The sequence below is a fragment of the Suricata suricatta genome, chromosome 9, assembly GCF_006229205.1.
Source record: "Suricata suricatta isolate VVHF042 chromosome 9, meerkat_22Aug2017_6uvM2_HiC, whole genome shotgun sequence".
Taxonomy (NCBI): domain Eukaryota; kingdom Metazoa; phylum Chordata; class Mammalia; order Carnivora; family Herpestidae; genus Suricata; species Suricata suricatta.
In genome coordinates, this window is record NC_043708.1 from 67,182,766 (window position 1) to 67,203,235 (window position 20,470).

The 20,470-nt window shown below is 32.8% G+C and overlaps 1 protein-coding gene across 3 annotated transcripts in view; it reads left to right on the forward strand.

Annotated features, from left to right (window-relative positions):
- Nucleotides 1–517: 517 nt before the first annotated feature.
- NOVA1 (NOVA alternative splicing regulator 1) overlaps nucleotides 518–20,470 on the forward strand; it is a 149,446-nt gene continuing 129,493 nt past the window's right edge. For 2 of the 3 annotated variants that reach the window (XM_029951957.1, XM_029951958.1), the window contains exons 1-2: nucleotides 518–765; nucleotides 2,502–2,645. In XM_029951957.1, the coding sequence (XP_029807817.1) occupies nucleotides 630–765; nucleotides 2,502–2,645 (280 nt within the window). In that variant the 5' untranslated portion in view covers nucleotides 518–629. Of the gene's footprint in view, nucleotides 766–2,501; nucleotides 2,646–20,470 lie in introns of those variants that run through there. The other variant, XM_029951959.1, reaches the window with a different exon arrangement.

Consider the following 20,470-nt stretch of genomic DNA (forward strand, 5'->3'; position numbering starts at 1 on the left):
AGCGAGACCGGGCGGCAGCAGCAGCATCGCCGAGCAGCCCAGGCAACGGCAGAACCGCTCCGGCAGCGGCGGCGGCAGCAGCACCAGCAGCGGGAGCGAGCGCAGCGCTAGCGCGGCGCGGGGACCGCCGCGCTCCTTCCCGGCTCCTGCCCTCCTCCGCCGCTCGCTCCTCTCCGCATCCACCTCCTTCCCCTCCTCCTGCTCATTCACTCTTTCCCTCACTCTCCCCTCCTCCTCGGCTTCTCCCCGCGCCCCGCCAGCCCTCGCGCTCTCCCACTCCCTCTGCCCGTCCTCCCCGCTCCCCTCCTCCCGCTCATTCACTCGCCCCTCTCCCTTCACTCTCTCCCCCTCTCTCCTTTCTTCTCCTTCTTTCACCCTCCGTCTCTCACACCCCCTCCATTCCCCTGTCTCCTTTCTGACACTGCACTGCAGCTGCTCCTCAGCCCTGCCCCCTCCCCAGTGAGAACAAACCAGCAACATTGCTTTTTTTTCCTAAAGAGATTTCTATTGATCCGATTAAAAAAAAAAAAAAACCTTAAGAAACCCCAAACGCAAAAAAAAAAAAGAAAAAAAAAAGCCAAAACAAAAGGGAGAACCTTCTCCCCGTAGCAGCGGCAGGAACTGCAAACATGATGGCGGCAGCTCCCATCCAGCAGAACGGGACCCACACTGGGGTTCCAATAGACCTGGACCCGCCGGACTCGCGGAAAAGGCCGCTGGAAGCCCCCCCTGAAGCCGGCAGCACCAAGAGGACCAATACGGGCGGTGGGTATCGCTTCCACCTCCCCGCTGGCCCCATCCCCCGCCGCCCGCCCCTGCCTCCCTCCCTCCTGCCGGCCTCCCTCCCTCCCGCGGCCCGGACACCTCCAGCCGGCACCCGGCGGCTCCCGCGCCCCTGCCCCGCGCCCCCTCCTCTGCACCTGCCCCGCACCTCGCCGTCCCGGACACATTTCCATTTCTCTGTTTATCATTCATCAAAATGGCGACCGATTTTTCGGAATAGACCTATCTTTCCGTTTAATCGGTCTAAAGACTGACCATTTAAATATCCTAGACCTGGGCAAGGGGGTCCGTTAAAGAGGAGGAGGCCGACCCCCGAGTGAGGTGATGGCCGCCCGAAGATGCGCGCTGCATTTAACAGTCTGATAAAATAAATAAATAAATGGCACTTGGGTAGCGGATAGCAAATGATTGGGGCACCGGAGAGTTTTTCCCTCTCCATCCCCTTGCTTTGGGCCACAAGTAGTATGCAAAATCTTGATGAGTGCATGCTCTTACCGCACTTATACTGTCGTTGCAAATATCTCATTGATTTGTCTTCAGAGGTGTGCATACGAGGGTGGGGGTGTCTGGTACTGTGACTTGTTAGTTTAACATCCTGCGCTTCCTGGGAAGATGAGTTATAACGGGACCGGTATCGCTTCTTCATTTGCACTGGAGTCGTCTTAACAATGCACCCAATGCATCGAGGCAGAGGTGAATTTATCTACAGCATGTACATTAGAGACGGATGGGGGTCTTGCGAATGGCACACCTGCAAAATTTAGAGCGTTTATTCACATAAGGAAGCTAGATTTACCGGGGTGTTTCCGATTTAACACTCGATCAGTTTGTCAGAAATTAAAGTTTATGGAGTTGGCTTTATTTTCTACAACATTTCATTTCACTCTTTCTTGGTTCGTCCGCTTCCTCTGTTTTAAAAGCTGTGGCTATTTTGGAGAAGTAACATAATCTGTTTGGTCACTTTTAAGTGTATTTGATATAAATGACTCCTAAGCTTTTTAGTATTGGCAGAATTCTTCTTAAGGTCCTTTAATTAATGAGCTTAAACGAGATCATGGTAGACTAAGAAGTGCTAAAGAAATACACCAGGATTAGTTAGATTTGCCAGGTCACATCACTTTGAGTTATTTCCTGGCAGTTATTGTAGGCTTGGAATACACCCTACAGTTTGGGTTGATTATTTGGTAGAGGAAATGTTTGTTTTGCATACTTTAAGTAGGATATAGGCAATGGCTAATTGTAGTCCTTAGGTGTTTGCTAATGTCAAACATATAGATCATCACTATTTATAGTGCTTTTACTTATATTGCAATATGGTAAGTGAAGGTTTGTCATCATATAAATCTCTGAAGTTTTGTTAAAGGGTCAGTTCATTTCATTTTACCATAGTAACCACAGATGGAATTGGAAGACTTCCATGTTTGGAATAACAACTGGAATTTAGTCATCAGTTTCTACAGTGCTGCAAAATAATAGAACATGTTTAGATTTTAATTCCAAGTTTAAAAGTATAAATCCTACAAAATGGGAAACATTTTGTATCTATTTGTTTTTCAGTGTAATTGGCTTACTTTTCTTAAGGAAAAAAAATTAACCCCATGTTTCCTGCAGCTGTATGCCCAATGTTTTAATTGCTGTTTTTCCCTCTTGAGGGTGGAGAGGGGATACAGAGTTTAAAATTATCATGTTAACCAAGTATATTTCTTTGCATTTTTCAGAAGACGGCCAGTATTTTCTAAAGGTTCTCATACCTAGTTATGCTGCTGGATCTATAATTGGGAAGGGAGGACAGACAATTGTTCAGTTGCAAAAAGAAACTGGAGCCACCATCAAGCTGTCTAAGTCCAAAGATTTTTACCCAGGTAGGTGCAATGGTGAAGAGATTGTTTGATAAATCCTCAAGGAAAGAAAGAAAAGATCTACATGTGTTGTATGTTGTATTGAAAGAAATTCTTAAGAGTATAGACTTTACTTATATATTATATTTGTGGAAAATTTTAAAGTATATTTCCACACTTGATTATGTTTTGTTTCTATAATCGATATACTGTGTCCTGTGATTTAGAACAATTACGAGATAACATCTTTTGGGGATTTCTAAATACTTCTTCCTAATTAGGAAAAAAACTCTAAAATTTAAAGATAGAAACATGGACAGCTGGCATCAGGAAATAGGGTTCTTTTGAAGTTTTCAGACATCATTGTAATGACAATTAGTCTAGAGTGAATTCAGAAGAGGGGGTAGGAAGGCTTCTTAAGAATGGACCATTTAATTCTAAATCCATTATGTACCTCTTTCTGCTTCACTGCTTTGTTTGTTGGCCCTGGAGTGAAGTAAAGAGGACAAGTGCTGCCTCTTCAGATTTTTAAAATACTGTGTTTTTAATGTAATTGTGACAAGGAAATACATTATTGTGTAAGAAGTAAAGTAATACTTCAAAATTTGTGTTATGAAGAGCTGTATTGGATTAAAATATGTTAGCAGTCGTGTGGTAGTGTAACCTACTGGAAAATGGCAAGTTTCCTAGGTGGCATAATTTTTTTGTACTTTTCACTGTATGTCTTTTATTTGAAGTGTTACACAGTTATCTGTGTTTTATCTTTTTATCAGTTTGCTACTCAATATATGGATTTTAAGTATAATTGGATAATCTGCATAATTGAATAGCATATCTCTTAGATAAAACATTAACTGATTTTCTTTTACTCAGGTGTAGCTTCTGCCATTTTTTTGGTTATTTTGTTTTCATGGCCATAAAAAATATTTATTCAGTGCTGAGGGGACTGATACTGCCTCCCCCCCCACCCCCTGGTGGAAAAGAAAAGCTCATTTGCTTTCAATGATTTAATTTCAGTAGAGTTCTTTAATAGAGGATTTGTTTTTCATAGCCAATTGATTGGTGGGAGAAAATAGACCATTATGTTAGATAAGAAGGTTTTAGAATGGTTGAAAATAACAGTTATAAAAATTAAATGTAGTATATTTGGTAAACACTATAAATATTAAGCTAAAACGTAATCTCTTAGATATGCTGTCCTTTGAAAGTTTGTTCCTGTGAGTGTAGTTTTGTAGGTGGCTTTCCTTGTCTCTGAAACTTTCCTTATCCATTAAGAAAGTTTACTAACATATTCACATTCGTATGTTTAAAAGGTATATTATGATGAAAAAAATCAGTGTGGAATTGTGAAAACCTTAGTACAAATAAAAGCATTCAAAAGAGCTTGATTGCAGAATTAATAACGTGATAGTTCTAGGAAAAGAGCTGCAATGGTAAATTAAATTCACTGTCAATAGATGAAAATGAAATCGCTTTTTTGCATTATACATGAGGTGGTATCAGATGTGCAGGGATGTTACAGAAAATTGGTGTTTATCAAGGATATTCCAAATAGTAAATTAAATGCCTTTTCATTTGAATATAGTTTATTTTCAGTGGATTTGAAAGGGTGCACCGAGAATTAGATCTTTTGTTTTCAGTCCACTTAGTTATACATTTTTTTCTTATTACATTGAAATTACTTATTTTATTTATAGTTCTGAAACACGTTATTTATATAGAGCAAGAATATCCGTTGGAAAAAATGGAAAACTGGAATGTGTCGAACAAAATTTTGGTGTGTAGTGACGTAACCCGATCAAATGTGATTTGAAATGTCTGGATAAAAGAAGGCTTCTACTCTGCCTGTAACAGGTGGAAACCAAGCACACGCTATGGAATCAATTTTAAGGATAAAGTAAAGCCTTGTAATTAATAAGAAGTTATATTACTCCTGAACACTTTAATTTAAATATGATATTCCTGGGTTATTACCTGTTCAGACAGACATCTCTCTTTTCTGAGAGACTTTCTTTAATAGTCTTTCTGTTCACACTTGACCACAAGCCTGTGGAATTATCTAAGGTCCTGGTATTCTTCAACATTAACAGCTTCTGAGCTACTTTCAACTTCTCGTATTCAGATGTATTTAAGAATTACTTACCTGCTCATCACAGATGAACTAATATATAAGACTGATTTCTTTTCGTCAAGTTCTTGTAGGATTATGCAGTAATTTGGAAGCCCATTTTTGTTTTCATATATGTATTTATGACTCATACTCTATTAGAACAAATATGCCTGATGTTTATTTCATGAAGAATATTTCTATTTCTTGTTTGGTAAGGCAGTATATTTGGGGGAAAGTATACTTTAGTTGTATAACCTAATGGATTTTCTCAAATTACCTAAGTTTTGAAACAGAATGTATGTGTTTGGAAGGTTTAGTTAAAATACTGATGTATTCAAAACAGACTTTCTTTAGGTTGTATAAGCCAGTACACTGACATACTTTAGGGATATTTTAACAAATTTCAACTCAAATGTATGCCCATTATTTTTACTATAGCCAGTATAATATACTCATATTTATCATATTTGTGGCGTTTTTTTTTGTTTTTTTATTTTTTGCTCGGCTTATATCTCTAAAATATCTTAAACAACCTTGCCTTTCTGAGTAATTTTTAATATTTATGGTTGAAATCAAGAAAACATTTTTTGCACATCAATGGTGTGATTTAGAATTTGTAGAACTGTATATTACATTGTGTATTTCAGCATGTCATAGTAAAATAATTTAGGGAAATTGTATGATGAGGATTGTGAAATGAATTTTTTAAATTACTGTAATCAAAAAGAAAAGATCTATGAGTAAATACATTTCTGCTGTGTAATTCATCTATTTAGAAATCGAAATCTTACCAAATACTACTTATTACCTGTGGTTTATGAATATATCTTTTTTCTTACTTGATTAAAGCAGCCTATTTATTTACATATCTTTTCTATAATTAGGTTACCTAAAGTTGTTGCCTTATAGTAAAAAACAGCTTTCTCATTTTGAGGAATATATTACTGTATGCATTTTCAGAGTGGCGATAGTGTTCTCTTAGTCTTTTATTTGGCATCTTAAGATGTGTTTAATTTTTGTAAATAAATAGACTTTGTTTATTAAAAATAATGCATGGTTCAGGTAGATAATCCAAAAAGTTATTGAATACATTATTGGTTGGGAATAGTAAGGATTTATAAAATATATTTTTTCATGTGTGCCTTAAATTTTAGAACATGTCATAATGCACCTATTGTTATTCCATTGTAAGACACTAGAAATCTTCATTATATCTATCAAACAGAAATACTTCACTGTAATTATAGCATATATTAGTGTGTACCTTACACTTTTTTCGTATTCGTGGTTATAAAACTGGATCACATTTGATATAACAGTATTTCCTTTGATGGTCCTTAAGTTAAAATTTGAACTTAGATTCCTAGATTTATTATATCATAATCTTAGCATTGCACAACTTGGGTTTTTTTTTTTTTAATCACAAGCCAGTTATATGTTAAATTTTTAAAAGTCTTGAAAAAGCAGAATGTACGTGATTTTTTCTTTTAGTGAAAGAAATATCCAACACTACCTTAATTTTGACATGGGGAAAATTCAGTGGCCAATTTAAACTTTAGGATCAAGACTGTATAACATAAGAATGATCATTTTTTTGGAAATCAGATGAGTTAATAAAGTTTTAGAATAGATCACTTATTTTGTTTACATTATTGAAGGAAGAGAATTATAGTATTGGTAGTACAACGGGAACACTTTTGTTACAGCTTTTAAAAGTTGCAGTCTAAACACTTTTCTTTAATCTTAGATGCGAAGCATTTTAGAAATTTATTGATATATATTTTAAGGCAAAATTAGTAGATACATAAAATTATAACAAGGAAAAATAAAGTAGTATAATTTCTAGTATGTTTAGTTTAATACAATGGTTATCATTACACTGTGCTATCCCTTTGATGTTAGTATGATCAGAGTGTTGCTGACATGTAATATTTATATTTGTCATATTACCTGTTGTTACATTTTGTCTCTCTGTACCCTTAATTGAAAGAGGAACCTTAATCTTTCCCTTAGACATTAGTATCTCTCTGAAAATTTGCTGTATTTTTAATATTTTATTTCTCACTCTAAGCAATAGGAAATCTCAACATATGAAGGAATGTAATTGGCATAGCACAATCTACTTAAAATTGTAGAGCCCGAAGATGTAATTTTGATACTTATATAAGCAAATGTTTCGTAGTATGGGATTTTTAGAAGAATTAGCATTAAAAGTCTAAGGTATTTAATTTATTTGATTCTTTTTTATTTCATTCTGATGTTATATCTTCTATCATTGATTTAGTAAGTTGTGGAACATCATTTAGAGTGTTGGTGTTTCATGAATTATATTGTACAGTGTCTCAAATATTAGCTATTTGAGCCTTTGGAGTTTGGAAAAATAGCTCATTTAAATTTGTGACGTTGTAAGGATATCCAATATGTCTAATAATATTGTTTTGCAAATATCATTCCCAGAAGCTTTCAAGAATAGTTTAAAAATACTGAATACAATCAGTGAAATAGTTCAATATTTATGTATGGAAGATGTTTTCTATAGTATATAAGAGGAAAACCGGTTTGTGTCTTGGGAACTCTAAAGAGTATATGGTATCACGAAAAATCCAAGCAATAAACACCCATCGAAAACTTCTCTATTTTATAGCTATTTTCTTTTCTTTTCTTTTGCTCTGGCTTAAGAAAATTAGTTTTTAAGCTTCTAAATAATACAAATAACATTTATTGAACATAATTATGCCACTTGTTACCTATAATTCAGTACCTAATAAAACTATTTTTTTCCATAGAGTTTAGTGTTAGTTGTTTTCAGTTTAGCGGAGTTGTTTTAAAGCACTTTTATGAGCAAGTGCAGCTTTTCAGAATAAAATTGGGGGGACAAGGGTGGGAGATTTGTGCTTGATTGCCATCTCATTTCCATCTTTGGATACAGCTCTAGCATAAAGTTAAACAACATCTGCAGAGATCTGACTGACAAACATCTCTCTGGGACTCATCATTGCAGCCTGCAGCAGGTGCATTCAGCTTGCAGTCTTTCCCAAAAAGAGGTTAGTTTGTTCTAACATTTATCAGTAGACCAGTGGGAGCAAGTGACTAGAGAGAAGAGGTTGGTTGTCACTTGTCCAGTGCTGGAATACTACAGGTAATTGGACTGGACTGGTGGGAACCGCAGCAGCGTGTGTCTCACATTGCACTGCAGCTGCTATGGGGCTTAATTAACCTGACCCTCAGAGACTGAAGTGTCATGGTATAAAACACAACATGCAAGAAATGAAGCAGTACTCTTCAGATACTTCCTGGTGCTTGGGTTAGTGAAATTCCCATTTTCTTCGTCCTGTTCTTGAAAGATATGGCATCACTTTTTCCATATTTTTATATAGAAATATTTGAAACTAAAATGATTTCTATGAATCTGATAGAATCCACACACACAAAAAGATGTTGTATAGAAACAGAAAGAAAATAATCTTAGGTCAGAAGCATTTAAATTTCCATATTCCACAAGTACATTTTCAAATCACAAGTGAGCAGAAAATAAGTGGAAATACATTGTAATTTTTATATTATCATTTTCTTAGCTTAACATTTGTTTATTTTTTAAAAAATAACCCATGTAAATTTAAGTTTATCCTTTTAGCATGTTAGAGGCTTTGGCAAGCAAGCTTTGCTGAGTGCTTTGAAATGTTTCAACACACAAGACGGGTATAGTATAAAAACTCTAAAAAATATTAATCTGTTATTTATTTCTGTTTGAAATTTCTTAATGTATTTGAAATTCTGACTTACAATATGCTTCAATGACATATATAGAAGTTTCTTATGTCTTCTGATACTGTTCTCACTTAGGGTAGGGGTCTTATCACAGTGCTGCTTATTAATTGACCCTTGAATGGAAAATAATTTCTAAGGTAAAAATGCCTTTAAATTAAATACGGCAAGTGCTGTATTACCTAAAAAAAATTCTGAATTAAAAAATATATTTGGAACCTTGTGAAGGAGTTTTGTAGTTTTGACTTTTCTCTTAGGTTTACTAATTAGAACTTTTTGGTCTTTATTGAATATAACCTGTCAGTTACCAAATAGTAATTAAGTTTTGGCGTTTACACAGATTTTTTTGTAACTTATATGCTTTTCTTGAAGAAATTTTTACCAGTATTGCTAGTAAATATTTGATTATGAAGTTACTGCTTATAAGAAGTCTTTTAAAGTTTATTTTAATTTAATTATGTATACTTAGTAGTTTGTTGGTAGTTATAGTAGTCATGGGAAATAAGATTAAAATAATAATTAGAAGTTAATATAATCATTCCCATACTTTTTAGTATATGTCATATTTCAATCAAGACTTTTTATTTTTGAGACCTTGGATGATTATTTATTTTCCAATTCTTATCAATATAGAAGTCATTCTTTGAAATTTCACATATATTCTACACCATCATTTTAAATTATTTTTTGGAACTTGATTTTTATGGATATATATTTATATAATTTTATACTGACCGGTTCAAGTTTTATTTTTTAAAGTTTACTTTTTTTGAGAGGGAGAAAAAGTACACTCAGGGAAGAGCAGAGAGAGAGAGGGAAGAGAGAGAACCAATCCCAAGCAGGCTCTGTACCTCCAACGTGGAGCCTGATGTGGGACTCAAACTCATGAACTATGAGATCATGACCTGAGCCAAAGTGGGATGCTTAACTGACTGAGCCACCTGGGTGCCCCTTTAAATTTTTGATAAAGAAGATAACTGAATAAAAATAAACACTTAAGACTGCAACGAATATTACATGCACTGATAAGCTTTTTGAGATATCTTCCATTTTCCCTGAGTTTCAAACTACTATATGGATATCTTTTCCCATAACAAAACTTGATCATGAAAACACATAATATCTACGCTCCATCATTGATCTTTTGCTGCTTCCTGCAGGGCCTGTCATAGCATCGTTGACAGGACCAGATGAAAAATGAAATCATTATCTTGAGTTTTTTAACAGCAAAATGATTCAGGTAAGATAAGATTATTTGGTGTGGAAAATAAACCATTTTTTTTTTACCATTCTCAAACTAATTTTATTTAATAATTGATATTTAAAATTAGTACATATTTTTTATTTCAAGACTTGTTCTATGTTCTACTGATGTTCAGTATATTTGTAATTTACAATGGATTTTATTCTGAACTCAGTAATTTTTAAATTTCAGACTGTAGTGCTTTTTACTTTCCTCGTGAAACTAAGCATACTTTTTGAACTTTTGAGAAATAACTTTTCTTAAAGGTTTTTAAGAATGGTTTTACACTAAAGGCTCCGTAATTTTTTTGCAGGATAAATTTTCACATAATGTACTTATTAATTAAATAAGACTTCAAATCCTGCATCCCCTTTAGGATATAATACATGCTGACTCTTAGTCGATTCAATTTTTAACAATCATTCTTAAAGAAGAAACTTGTTTTCATTTAAATTGTTAATAATCTGCTTCTCTAGGAATAAGATTCAGTGACTTTTTATAAGATCTAGTAATTTGGGGGAAGGGCAGAAAGGAAGGAATTGGCAGAATATTTCATTAGCACTTAATATAGTAAAGGAATGTGCTATGTATTTTAGTTTTATGTTACTAAATAAGTTAGAAGAACTGTAACTTCAATTTTGATTACATTCATTCTTGAAATAACTTGTTTCTAAAAGAGTTATTGGAAGCTATTGAGCTTATCATTCACATATTTAGTCTTAATTATTCTTTGTATAACTGTGCTTTCATTTTTCTCATATTGATTTATTTTTTTAAATCATGGAAGTACTTTTTAATACAACATAGTATGAAATCTATCTAGAAGCTTTTCTCTTGTTTATTATGTGTATTTATCAGATGCTTCCTATGAGCCCAGGTGTAGGCAACTCTTTGGTCATCACGATTCAGAGTTATTACAAAGCGTCTTTTCTTTGTTAAAAGAATGTATGTTTTACTTTTCTCTAAAATGTCATGCTTTAATTGTTCTTTTTAAATTTTGTGGTAAATTTTTTCTGTTATATAGCATCTCTGTCAAAAGACTTAATGAGGGCACTTAGAATTAGCCAAGAGGCTTGCCATTTAAAGAGATGGAAAAAAATCATGGAATTATGGAACTAGATGAAAGGAATGGATCTTGGATCTGATCTCTTCCAGAATCTCTATTTAATTGTTGAGAAAATCAAGATACCAAGATATTAAATGATGTATTTCAATAATTGTCCTTTAACTTTTAAATGTTTTCTGAGTTTATGATACGAATTTTAGTAGGTACTCATCTCGTCTTGTTTTGCTCCACTCTTTTTTTCCCTTCCTTTTTGGATATGACTTTCTGAGGAAATAATTCTTTAATTTTTCTCTCTCCTAGTTTTAAAATGAATGTGCCTCCTTCATTTTAAATTAAGGTGAAAGCATATTAGTTATTTTAGAACAGTTTTTGTTGTTGATTTGCTATACTTAAGGGTCAGTTACGGTTTCTCTTTATCATTACTGCACATAAAAAACAACAACAAAAAGATACAATAGATTATATTACTTGGAATATAGCCTGGTCTCTTCTTCTGTAATCATGGTTTGAAATTGTCAATATTTTCAGGGTGATTTGATTTCTACACTATGTTACTTTTCTTCATCTGCAATGTTTACTTTCTTTTTCTTTCTTTTTTAAAATTTTTATCTTAAGAGAGAGAGGAGGGGGTGGGCAGAAAGAGAGGGAGACAGAGAATCCCATGCAGGCTCCATGCTGTCAGAGCAGAGCCCGACACAGGGCATGATCCCATAAATCATGAGATCATGACCTGAGATGAAATCAAGAGGTAGGATGCTTAACCAACTGAGCCACCCAGGCACCCCTGCTTTCTTTTTCTTTTTGTCTTTTTTTCTTGCTCGCTTCCCTTGTTTCTTAGCTTAATTTTTAATTTATTTTTGGTTTAACAGAGTCTTGACCTTGGTTTAAAAAAATGTGTAGACTTTCTAATTCAAAATCTTTTCAAAAATATATATATTTTTTGTATTTTTCTGTCTTTCATAAAAATTTTCTCAAGTATTATATATTTGATTGGATATTCATAACAGTTGGTTTAAAAGAGAAAAAATATTATGGTTAAAAAATAAGCAGCAGACTAGTTGTAAGACACTTCAAGTAAAAATGAAGATGTATTATACAGTAATTTTTAATTTTAAAATGTCACTATTTTCTCTTTTTTGACTTTTTTGTAAAATTGGTCTGCTTCTTAGAGTTCTGATGATGTTTGCATTATATTGTAAGCTTAAGGACTACTTTCTAACATAAATATAAAGGTACTCAATGTAATTTTTGAAGAAATTTTTCTTCACAGCTTTAAACCAAAATAAAAAATATTTTGTGATAATCTTTACTTATGCCATTTAAATAATTGAATGAAGCTTCATTGGTGTGAAGGAATTAATGTCATTTTTCATGCCCATTGGTGTATGTTCAGTTACAGCTCAGTGCTGTAAACAGAGGTGGCAGTTAAAATTTAAAAGAATCTATGTATGAATGAATAAATGACTGATCTGAGGCTTCTGTGAAGTGCCAATACAGTGGATGTAGAGGGCAATTTATCTTTAAATTTCCATTATATTTTCAATTTACCTTGAATGGGGGTGGTATGAATATGTAAAACCTAATAATGAACAAATGAGTTTAAAAATTTAAACAAGCAAGAAATGGCCATAGAAGTGTTAAGTGTGGGCCTGGTATTGAAGAAGAAGGGCAGAGTGAGGTAAGGGAGTTTGCTTTGTATTTAGCATTTTGTCCTCTGCGAAGTAAATTGTAAAGGCAATATTATGGAGAGTACTTCAAAGCCATCTCCAAAATGTAGATAATTTTAAAAATATTCTGACTTGAGCAATATGAGCTTAATTAGCATTTATTAATAAAAGTGATTTGAAATACGTACACTACAAGGTTTTAGAGTTATGTCACGTTACAGTTGTTTTACTGCCACATGTCTGTTTGGGCACTAAGGAACATCCTGCTGTTGACTTTTCTTGAGATATCCTGAAAATCAATGTTTTCTAACCGCTAAGTTAAAGTTATATTATTAAAAAATGATTATTTTTAATGTGTTTTAATGTCCTCACCTGTAGTGGGGAAGTTGACATGTATAAATACATTATGACTTTTAGAAGCTAGACTATTTAATTTTCTTATTTGTGAAGGAAAAAAGTGTACTAGTTACATAGTAGAGGAGAATTTATTTGCTTAGAATTTGACTAACTCAAATATCAAGGTGTTACTATGTGTTACTTTATTTGAAATTAAAATTTTAGGAAAGTTATCAAATTGAGGCTTCTTAAGTCTTTTATTTTTTAAACAGTTAAAATTTGGAGAAATGCATGAAATACAAATTTTTTTGTATTAGTCCATTGAGTTTTGCTACAGTGAACAAGAAACATCTAACATTTAGTAGCTAATCTCGTCTTATGCTTAGTCCTCTACATTTTTATAAATTCTATTTATTGTTTTAAAAGCTGGTACAGAATAGTTGGCTAAAATAATTCTATTGTTGTGTTTCCTTACCTGGCTGCTTCCTTTGCAACTACCGTGGCCAGATTTTAACATTTTGATGCATCTTTATGTACTCTTTTTGGAGTTAGAACTAGGTGTACAATTCTCTGAAGATCTTACTCTCAAGCACAAGAGAGCAATAAGAAACAAAGATAAATACCTGTTTATAATAAATTTTAGTAAATTTATAATGATTGAATTGTGTCTGCATACTGAAACTACCTCTGTCTGCGACCAGATCTTGAGGGGAGAAGGTGGACTTCAAAGAAAATTTCAAAGAGGAAGGGGGTTTTGAGGGTTGAATTTTTAAAATTCTTTTTTTTTTTAATGGTTTTTATTTATTTTTGAGAGACAGAGAGAGTGTGAGCCGGGGAGGGTAAGACAGAGAGAGAGAGACACAGAATCCGAAGACAGGCTCCAGGCTCTGAGCTAGCTGTCAGCACAGAGCCCAACGTGTGGCTCGAACTGTGAGATCATGACCTGAGCCGAAGTCAGATGCTCAACCGATAGAGCCACCCAGGCGCCCCCCCCAAGGGTTAAATTTTAATTTGCTTGATGGGCAAGAGTAGAAAGTCATTTGAAGCAGAGATACAAAATATATCTGTGTAATATGAAAATTCCTGTTCTATTCAAGGGTCCAAAAATAGTCTGGTATTACTGGGATAAAAAGTGGGTATTGCTGGGGAAAAGTAGGCATAGGGAGATATTATAGATATTTTTACAGATAAGAGAGAATGTATTACATGTGAAAAACATAAGTTTGTTTGAAAATTACAAACTGCTCTTTTTAGCAAGAACTTTTTCAAAGAAAAAATGTTTGTTGTGTCTATAAAGTGACCCACAACAATACTGTAATGAAAATTTATGCACGTATTTGCATAAAAGTAAATAGTGATACTTGTACTTTGGAGGAAGATTGCCTAAACTACCTAAAAGTAGAGCTGAGTAGTAGACTAAGGAATGTGGTTTCTGTTTAGGCAATATAAGTAGAATTAAAGAGAAGACTAATTTGTTTTGAAAGGAAAAGACAAAGGGAAATGTGAGGCAACTAGAAATACAGAAAAAGATGTTAAGAAATACGTTGGTTATGTTTTATAAGCAGTTATTTGCCAAGTGTAGGAGAAAAGCATGGGGACCTAGTGAAGGACAAATTCCAGTGAAGAATGTTTTGCTGTATTGAGGAATCGTGTGGATAGAAATCTATTTTTGACATTTATTCACTTTTACATATCTTGTTTTCCATGCAGACACATTTAAAATTAGTGACTTGAATGATTTCTTTTACAAGTTTGTTTTTGAATCATATATCTGATACAGTTTTTCCTCATTTCTTAAGTTACGGGAATATTAGGCCTTTTTAGCTCTCTTGACATGTGATGAACAGGTATATACATTTTTAATTTGATGAAAGTTTGTAATTTGCACAACATAGCATTTTTTTTAATGTGTGAATTTGATGTCATTCTAACACTAAAGCTTTGTTATATGAGAGAGACATTGGTCAATGAAAATAAAAATTGAAACTTCTTATTCATTGTAGGTGAATTTTCTGCTATATAATTATTTTATTTGGAATTTCACTTGATTATTGAGATTCAACAGGATTCTCCATCATTGATATTTATTTCATATAGGAATCAGTCTTAATCGATAATCGATCAAAATTAGATTAATTAATGAAAGACTGAAAAATATGGCACTGTTTTTCCATTTAGAATATGAGATTAAAAATCTATTTAGCATTTTATACTGATCTGTGAAATTATTGGCTAGTTGTGTAGAGAAACATTAAAAAATTGAACAGCTGAAGTGACATTAAGCACCAGATGGGGATTTGAAGTGAAAATATTCTCTGTGTAATCTTTATTTAAGTGCTATTCATAATTCAGTAATACCAGTTGTATAAAGTTGAATTCAATACAAAAAGGAAGAATAAGCAAAATTTCTGCCTTCAAATTGATATGTCTGTCATGGTATGGTATCATGACTTGTTCTTAAATGGGGATAAATAATCAAGGTAAGACAACTGCATACATTTTTTGCAGTTCTCTTTGAGAAAAATGTTGAAGAATTTTGGGTTGTGAATTGTTTCAAAGTAGCATTTATTTAAATTTAACATCTTTTGTGAATTTTGTCTTTGAAATTATATTCCATTTTACATTTATATATATCTTCTAAACTAGAAATTTCCAGTCTAGTATTTTCTTTACAATAATATTTAAAGTTTCTTCTGAAGTGTATACCTATTTTGTTTAAGGAAAGGTGTGTTCCTCTGAAAGCTTTATCACATTTTTAGCTAAATTGGTATATTTGACATCTTGTTTAAGAACTAGAATGGATATGAAAACACAAACTGTGATAATAAGCGAGATATGCCATATGTGGCACTTTAGGTTGGCATCTATCTCAAATGGCATGTTTAATGTACTGTATTACTAAAATTAGTAATTTTACAGTGGAGGGCTGCTACTCTTACTATATAGTTTCATGCTGGTGGGCTTGAATGCTGACAGACCCTTTACTTTGTAAATCCCATTTTTCAGTCCTTGTAAAAATCTTTTCACTGTTAAAATTATCTACATGGGATATGTGTTAGTAACATTTCCTGAAGTTTGTGAAAGTTATGAAAGTATTACAAATAGTATATAGTTTGATAGATGGTTATGAATGTGAATAGCAATCCTATATGTTGTACTTCTATCAAGGAATAATATTGCTGATATATTTACATGGCAATATAGCAAAATAAATAAGAATCGAAAACAGTATTTTTATTTTTAGGAAATGTACATTGACAGGAAAAGCTTTCAGTTTCTCTGCAGTCTTGGCAGTGAAGCAAACTGCAAGAAATATTGCCCTTTATGACAGAATACTCAACTTTGAAATTGTATTGCAGCTTTCTTGAACATAATTCTTTTCTTTGATTTTTTAAAAATATTGATTTTATTGCATATTTTTCTTAAGTCCCTTCAAATAATTCAGCAGACTGCATTAGAAATAAGTAGAAAGGTACCTGGTGGCCCAGTCAGTTAAGTGTCTGATTCTTGATTTCTGCTCAGGGCATGATCTCACAGTTTGTGAGTTTGAACCCTGCATTGCATTCTGTGTTGACAGCACAGAGCCTGCTTGGGAATCTCTCTCTCTTCTCTTTCTGCCCTTCCCCTGCTTGTTCTCTCTCTCTCACTCACAAATAAACTTAAAAAAAATAAGTAGAAACTGGACCACTGCAGGACAAATACAGTTTTGTTTGAGGAAAATTTTGAAAAAATTTTAACTCAGAAAGATGTTTCAAGTAATAGTTTTATCTAAGTGCAGTATCTTTTAGAGCCTGGCTGTGAATTTATGTGAGTATTTAAACTATCTCTATTATCATTAATGGGAAAAGTGATGGTCTTGTTTTTAAAAGTCTAAAACCAATTAACTAAAAGTTATTTAATAAAAGTAAGTAGCATATAAAAGTAGTTTATTAATCATGCCTTAGTTAGATCCTAGGTTCTGTCACTTATTTCAGTTCTTAAAATTTCAATGTAGACAAGAATTCTTATCTGTTTTACAATTTAGGAATAATAAGACAGGGAAAGTTAAAATGATATGTTGTATAGCAAATTAATGATGAACCTGGTTTTTTTTTTACTGTTATTCTGTACCTCTTTGCATTAGACTACTTACAAACTTGATTTCAGAAATGCAGTATTCAAAATTTAAGTAAGATTTACCAAAATGCTGCGTTGGTCCATCACTGGGAAATAATAGATGTTTTTTAAGGCTTAATTATTTTTTGCCCTATTCACATAATAGGGAAATCTTACAAATTTGAATTTTGTCATCAAAAGAAAAGCTGTAGTAATTAAGCAAAATGGAGAAATAAAAACAGATTTTCTGTCCTGACAGACCTCTGTAAATATTGAATTTTGATATCTTTGATGTACTTTTTCATCTTCCTATTGATATTAGACCTCTAAGATAGTTTGACATTTCACCTTATCTATGAAATTATTTATGTGAAAAGTTACTTAATTATTATTAGTTTGGCACTTACGATTTTGCTTTTACTTTTTAAATCATATATAACTACTACAGAGATTTGTTAAATTATACATGACGTTAGAAAGGTCTAGTCAAATAATTATACAGTACTTACTATAATAAAAATTTTTATGAGGAAAATATGTGTTGGATGTTAGATAGTGAAGTTTGTTAAGAAATTACCAGGTCAGGGGCACCTGGATGGCTCAGTCAGTTAAGCATCCAACTCTTGGTTTCCGCTCAGGTCATGCATGATCTTGTGGCTCATAGTTCGAGCCCCTCATCAGCCTCTGCCCTGACTCTGGAGTGTCTGCATGAGATTCCTTTTCTCTGCCCATCCTGTACTCTCTCTCTCTCAAAATAAATAAATAACTTAAAAAGAAAAGAAATTATTAAATCAGCTCAATGCTTTTTAATGCCTTCTGGGTAGAATGGAGTGCAAGACTCTCAGGGACCATGTAGTATCAAAGTAGAGTTTGAATCATATCTCAGCATTTAATAGCTGTATGATTTTTTTGTCAGATCATTGGATTTATAGTTTTCTTATCTGTTTAATGGAGATATTAGTACTCTTCACATAGTTATAAATTGTTGGTGCAGGTACCACAAAAGGGAAGATGTAAAAGTATGTCACATATAATACTCGATATATAATAAGGCATTTTATGATTATCTTTTTAAATTTTTTCCTTCCCATATTTGTTATATTTAATAATACTAAATATATAGCGGTAATTATATAAAATAAAATTATTTTAATGTAAAATAAGTTATATAAATATGGCCGTAAAAAGGAAAACATTGCTATAGGAATTTTTTCTTTCAAAATTATGATTACTTTTTCTCATAATAACTGCTTGTTATTAAAATACAGGCAATACAGAGAAAGTTAAAGCTCATTTCTCATCCCTCCCCTTTAAAATAATGTAAATAATTTGGTGTATATTCATTTTGACTTTATAAATGCCTTTTTATATTGTTATCTATTTTTGTACATTCAGTTTTTAGATACAATTTTCATGTCTATATTTTATATAATTACAAGTGATATTCATTGTTATAAGGGATGAATTTTTAGCAAATCACCTCTGTTGGTTAATGAATTTGTAGAACTTCTAAATACTCTAAGGTGTCCTTCCAGTCACAGCTATGTGGATATTTTTAAGTGAATATTTTTCTGTGCATAGTTTAAAAATGTGTTCTGTCATACCCTTGACAGATACACAGAGCTTCCTTATTTATTTTTTGCCCATATGATTTACCTGAAAACTAGAGATATGGATTTATAATATTAAAGCATATTATGATCTCATATGAAGCATATGGGCTTCTTTGTATTTAAGACTCTTAAAAATTAACATAATTAATCCTTTCTTCATCCTTGTACATTCAAATATAAAACATTAAAAATATTTAATAAGAAGAAATCAGGTGGTATATGGAATATTTAATGACTTTTCATGGTCTTTTTTAAGATACTAAGATTTCTGAAAATCCTTTACCTATTAATCAAAAGAAAGTCATAGTGTGTTAAATAATGAAGCTAGATGTTTAAGAATATAGGTGATAGTTCAAGACTTATTTTTCAGCTTTTTTATCTTAAAAATTGTTTTAATTGCTTCTGTAAAGCAATTTATTTCATGTTCCTGCAACTTTCAGGAAAAATCCACCAAAATTTAGTGGTATAGTTTTACTAAGAGTATGTATTGGGGTCAGGCATATTACTTTCCATTCCTTAACAGATATTCATATTTTCCATGACTCATCACAAAAATTCTTGATTACCATTATGGTGAAAATTTTTTATGATATGTCTATATTTTCTTATAATCAGCATATAAACTTAATGTATTCAAATTCCTTGCATATTAAATATATTTACATATTAAATATTTAGGATTTGTCTAATGCCATAGCAAGAACAACTGTGTAGATGATTATTTTGTTTGTGTGAATGTGCCTTTAAGCACAATAAATGTACTTAAGATCCTATTGATCCTTCCTGCTTTGTGGAAAGTATAAAACCTTAGTGAATATCTGCCATAGTACAGAGTAAATTCAATTATATATTTAGAATGTTACACCTTTGAATATGTAAGAATACTAAATGTTTTAGGAAAAAATAAAGTGAGAAACTTTGCTAAAAGTCATTTGATTCTAGAATGATTAAATATTGTGGGTCTAATCTTAGAGTGATAGATTTATTCTTAGATATTTAGAACATGTAGAGATGTTGAGAGTGTTTGAAGTCTGATTAGGTTGAGTATAATATTGAATGTTGGCAGTTTATTGAAGAAGAATCTGTATTAGTTGAGGATAGAGGAGACTGAGGGTTAGCTCTGATTATATTAGGGTATGGTTTTGGGAATTGTTGACATTTGAGATACTCTGTGAAAGCTGAAAATAGCCCCAACTTCCTTGTCACTTACAACGTTTTCACTCTCTTTTGTAACTAAGGCAGCAGGCTACACAATATATGATGAATTTAAGTATTAATTCCCAAACTTCCCCTGTCATCCTGATTGATGATCTTATTTCCTGTTTCACTGAGAAAATAAAAGTAATTAAAAGAAATTTCATAAGCTCCCACCACCAGATCTGTCCACCTAACTGCATCAGTACCTGTGAAGTCTGTATTTTCTCTTATTCTGATAAAGTATCCTTGACCCCCCCACCCCCACAAAGGCTAATCTTCCACTTTTATTCTAGATTTCATTCCCTCATACCTACTCAGACATGTTTTAACAATTCTTTCTTTTTCTTATATTATCACTATACCAGTCAACAGCAATTTGACACTGATTACTGTCTTCTCTTTGAAGCATTTCATTTTGCTTTGAGCACACCTCTGCCTCACTGATTGCATCCTCAAGTTTCGTCTGCTCGTTTCTTTTCATTTTCCTGAGCTCAGTACTTGGCCTGCTCCATACTTTCTTTGGTGCATATTTACTCCCTTGGAGATCCTATTCATATTCAGTGTCATGGCTTTAAATAACCATCTGTTCTTCCATTACTACCAAATGTTTATATCCATCCTGGACCTTTCATCTAATCTCTAGACTAATGATGCAATTACCTATTGGATATCATTTGTATGTCTAATAAATATGTTAGAATGAAATATTATGATCTTTCAAACCCCATATCTACTTCTCCCTTGGTCTTCTCCATCT